The 5,023-nt window shown below is 46.6% G+C and overlaps 1 protein-coding gene across 2 annotated transcripts in view; it reads left to right on the top strand.

The window, feature by feature from the left end:
* Positions 1–3,539, top strand: part of FOSL2 (FOS like 2, AP-1 transcription factor subunit) — a 17,320-nt gene extending 13,781 nt beyond the window's left edge. For both annotated transcript variants that reach the window (XM_024198174.3, XM_024198176.3), the window contains exon 4: positions 251–3,539. In XM_024198174.3, coding sequence (XP_024053942.1) covers positions 251–760 — 510 coding nt within the window. In that variant the 3' untranslated portion in view covers positions 761–3,539. The remainder of the gene's footprint in view (positions 1–250) is intronic.
* The last annotated feature ends 1,484 nt before the right edge of the window (positions 3,540–5,023 follow it).

Raw genomic sequence — 5,023 nt, 5'->3', positions numbered from 1 at the left:
CAGTCTCTGAGGTCCCAGGGGTACATTGTTTGACTGGCTCTGAAAGAGTGTGTTTGGTACTGCCTAAGTGGTAGATCCCAAAGGGGTGCTGTGTTTCTTACTGCTCGTAGATGTTCTCTGAGAGGGGTATGCAGCATATCTGCTCAGCTTCTCTCTGTGCTTAGCACATTCTGATAAGGCTCCGACTTTGCCCACCGCGCTCTCCCCTCGCGTAGGCTGTCATATTTATTTATTTCTCCTCGGTCTGCAGGAAACGGAGGAGCTGGAGGAAGAGAAATCGGTGCTGCAGAAGGAGATCGCTGAACTCCAGAAAGAGAAGGATAAGCTGGAGTTCATGCTGGTGGCTCATGGCCCTGTGTGCAAAATCAGCCCCGAGGAGCGTCGCACCCCACCATCTCACAGCCTCCAGACAGTCCGGACTGGAGTGAGTGGAGCAGTGGTGGTGAAGCAGGAGCCGGTGGAAGAAGAGATCCCATCCTCCTCTTTGGGCCTTGACAAAGCTCAGAGATCTGTCATTAAGCCCATCAGCATTGCAGGGGGGTTTTATGGGGAAGAGCCACTCAACACTCCCATTGTGGTGACCTCGACGCCCGCCATCACCCCTGGCACCTCCAACCTGGTCTTCACGTACCCCAGCGTGCTGGATCAGGAGTCTCCTCTCTCCCCTTCGGAGTCGTGCTCCAAAGCTCACCGGAGAAGTAGCAGCAGCGGTGACCAGTCCTCAGATTCCTTGAACTCTCCAACCCTGTTGGCATTGTAACCCCCCTGTGTCCCTCATTTGCCAGTGTGTTACATCGCCACCCAGGACTGTGGGGGGAAACCTCCTCCACAAGATTAAAGACAGGCACAAGGGCGTTCAAGCACAAGGGCAGCAAGAACAAGAGAAGGGGAAATGTGGCTCCAGGAGCCTCCTGGAGCAGGAAGAACAAGAACAAATGTAAACTCCATGGAAGCAGAAATGGTGATGGTGGAAATGACACGCCCAGTCCATCTGGAGAGGGGAAGCTCCCCTCTGGAGGAGCTGCCTATGGAAACCCCTTCGTGTGTTTAATGGACTTGGGAAACACACTTGGCCAGGACTGGAGGCGAGCTGCAGAAAATCACTAGTCACCCCTTACCTTTGTGAACTGATCTGATTAGTTACTCTCTGTGCTTAGTTCATTCTGGTTCGTTGATCTCTCTCTCTCTTTCTATTACTGATCCCATGACATTTCATCTAGTTGATATCCACTCTAAAGGCTTGTTATGATGTCGGGAGGAGCTGTGGGAAATTCTTGCTGTTGTCAAGATGGGAAGTGTTGGGAGGAGTCACAAATGCTTGGTCACAGGGGTGGCGCTTGTAAGTCAATAGCCCACAAGCTCAATGGCAAGGACGCCATGAACTGAGGGGAATATTTGTTTGGAGGAGTTGGAGGGTGTGAGATGGATATTTTGTCTCTTCCCCCTCCCCCCTGCTGCAAAGGCCAGGTTAACAGAATGTCTAGTAATGGGACCTGGAGTGGTGCCCTGGTAGCTGATAGGATACCAGAGTCCATTTCCACTAGCCGGTGTCTTTGGCAGCATTTCTCCTGTAATTAGTGTTTGTCGAATCTTCTGCTGGACCCTTTGTTTCCTTCACCCTGGCTACCTGCCACCTTGGGCGCAATGCATCCTGCTCCTCCTCCTCTGTGTGCCTGACTCAGATGCTGATTCCAGTCCATGGGCAAACCCTTCTTCCTCAGCCCATATTTCCAGAACATATCACTGACGAGGAAGTGACATTCCAGTGCATCCAGGAAAGAGATTTACTAAGAACGAAAGGGTGAAGTTGCCTGGATGTTCTCTTGTCACCCAGGCAACAATGCAGTTTGCATCTCTGCTGTCTTTCCTTCTCTGCATCATTGCACCTTGATTCCTAGCCCCTGTTGTATTTTGCTACTTGCTGGATTGGGGGATTTTAAATTCTGGTATTCAAGACAAGCAGAGACTCTGCCCCTAACAGTGAGTCCTCTGTCTTCTCCTACACAGGGTCTCAGCTGAAAGTGCAGAATGCACACAATGGGCATGGCCATTTAAAATTAATGTTCACTACTGAAAATAGTGATATGCTTAACCTCAACTCCTCTGGAGCCAAGTCCAACTCCTACTGAAGTCGATGGCACTTGCACACTGTGCTCAGGTGCACCATTGGTTTTTCCAAGATTGAGTGCATGGATGTTGAGTCAGGCTCCTGGTGTAGTAGCTGAGAGTTGATTTCAGTGCATTCAAAGAGTATCTCCATTAGTCTAAGCTCGCTGAAGCTGCTGTGTCAGCATATCTAATTGGGTGTGGTCTAATCTTCTTTGGTTTATCAAGTGAAATCTGGGTATGTTCTGAATTAGGCTGGACTGTGGAGAAATCTTTGGTGCAGTGTTCTATTTTAGGGCACAATCCTGTGAGATGCTGAGCGCCCTCGGGTCCTACTGCCTCTATTGGGATTTAACAGTACTCAGCACCTCAGAGGTTTGGGCTTTTATGTAGCAATCATGGATTCTATCAGACCCTCACTGTTGTATCAGTTTTAAAGGGATACTGTCTGAATGTAGGTTTTCTTTAAAACCAAACCAAACCCACGTATTTACAAAACTTGCCAGGAACAGAAATGTTTTAGTGACTTGTTCATGAAACTGAAATTCATTGATTCTGTTTTTTCTTAATTATTTGACCATTCCTTACATTATGCTAGTGCCAGAGACCCAAAACTGACTATAGACCAAAAGTAAAACTAACCAGTTAGTTTCATTGTCCTTAGTTGAAGTGCAAAACTTAACTGATTAATGGAAATAAAGGTAAATGATTTTAAACATTTTTCACTAAGTAGCCCAGAGAAGATTCTGTTTTTAATAATTTTTTTAGCTAGAAAGTGTCACTTCAAGATAAACTGTGGTTTCTGTCCTTTTTTGTTTGTTTGCTTGTTTGTTTTTGTTTTTTCTTCTTCTCAGTTTACAAGATGTTCATTTAGGCTGATCTAAATCACAAATCTGGGGTCACTCAGTAAAATGTCACCTATGTTTCATTTCCACTTATGCAGGGCAGAAGATAATATTAACAAGCGGTGACTCCTAAACGCATGTAATTTCTCCCTGGGCCAGTTGACCTGACCCACTATTCTGCAGGGACCTCCCTAGAATTAATTCATGATTAGCATACCCATTAAGAAGAACTGAGTAGGTACCTGTTTCCCCATCTTTCTGAGGATTACAAAACTGGTAGCGTGTGAGCAAAAGGCTCTTCTAAAGTCTCCTTAGTACCAAACTGAATCTGTGGTGTCTTGAAAAATAACTTGTCCCATCTTCTAATGTAACTTCAGGTGATGCTCACAATCCCATCAGCTATCTATTTGATTTGGGATCAGACAATCCTTTTCATTACTGTGGAGGGGTGGTGAGAAATCTGTCCAAGAGTGGAAGACCTGGCCAGCTTTTGTGGGCAATCAGGGTAGTAAAATAGAATGTTTCTGAAAGAAATGTTCAAGTGTCCTTTCCCCTGCCTATAAAACCCTCTTTTGCCAGCCAGCAAGAGTTAGTATCTTTTTTCACATCTGGATTGCTTTCTATAAGATGTCTCAAGTTTTTCCCCCCCTCCAGATATCACATCCTCTTCTGCTTAATTGGGCAAGTTTGGGCCCAAACTTAATTGGGCCTTCCTCTGCAGCATGTGGCCTGGGTCACTTGCAGGTTTAAGCTAGTGTAAATGGGGGGTTCTCTGTAACTTGAAGTCTTTACACCGCGATTTGAGACTTGAGTAACTCAACCAGAGGTTAGGGGTCTATTACAGGAGTGGGCACGTGAGATTCTGTGGCCTGAAATGTGCCGGAAGTCAGACTAGATGATCATGAGGTCCCTTCTGACCTCAAAGTCTATGAGTATTGGCCTGTGTCTGTCTCTCCTCCAAGCCATAGAACCCCACTCCTCATCTCTGTGACATGGGCATACATCCAAGGGAGAACCAGGCTCCTCTTTAGGCCTAGTTCATTGAGATGTTACCCAAAGGAGCCCCAGCCTCCTCCCTGGTGCTCACCTTCCTCCTGCCCTCACTGTTCCCCTGGTTTTGATCTTTCAGTGAGCACTTCAGAGCTGAGCCTGAGGTGACCCCTTAGGCAGTGTGTTTGTGACCGTTAGAAGCAGAGGAACCCTTTTCTAATATCTGAAAATATCTTGGACAACTTGTCAGTTGTGACAGTTTTTATAGTTGTGTATCTTATAAATTAAAACAAACAGAAAACAAGAGGGGAAAATCCAGAAGCTCTGCAGCCTTTTCCATCTGCTTGCTTTGCACCCCTCCCTCAGAAACCCTTCAGGGAATCCCAGGTTAAGAACCTCTGTTGTTAGGCCACAGGGCTTGTGCATTCCACTTGAGTGGAGGCTTCTCAGGGCAGGTAACCTTGGCTTTGCTTACTCTGTTGCAAATCAGACACAGCATGACCTCTCTGCTGCTGTGAGCTGGCTCTGGATTCATCTTTTACCGTTTCATCTGACCTCTTTCAGATAGTGACATGCTCCACCATTTTGCAACCAGGAATCTCCATGCACACCTGTGTCATGGTGCTTTCTAAATGTGCAGTGTCTTCAAATGTTCTCTTCGTGGCTGGGGACATATTGCAACTAGAGTCTGATCCAAAGGCTATGTAAATCCATGGACATCTTTCCATTGACTTCAACAGGCTTTGGATCAGTCCTCCAGTGTCTGGCCCCAGCTCAGTAAAGCACCTGAGCACATGGTTAAAGTGTGCATGCATCTGACGAAGTGGGTATTCACCCACGAAAGCTTATGCTCGAATATGTCTGTTAGTCTATAAGGTGCCGCAGGACTCTTTGTCATGTTTAAAGTAAATCACTCCTGAATTGGAGGAGCAGCAGCAAAGGAAACATAAATCAAAGGCAACATTCTTTCAACCTCCACATGCTTTTTCTCATGCTGATTTCACCCCCATTTCCCACCCCTCCCAGTTCTGGCATGGCCCCTATCTATTCCTTCCTCTTTGGTGAGGGGGCTGACTAAGTCT

Source organism: Terrapene carolina, unplaced genomic scaffold (genome assembly GCF_002925995.2).
Source record: "Terrapene carolina triunguis isolate 2854851 unplaced genomic scaffold, T_m_triunguis-2.0 Scaffold85, whole genome shotgun sequence".
Lineage (NCBI taxonomy): Eukaryota > Metazoa > Chordata > Testudines > Emydidae > Terrapene > Terrapene triunguis.
This window is presented reverse-complemented; position numbering and strand designations above follow the sequence as displayed.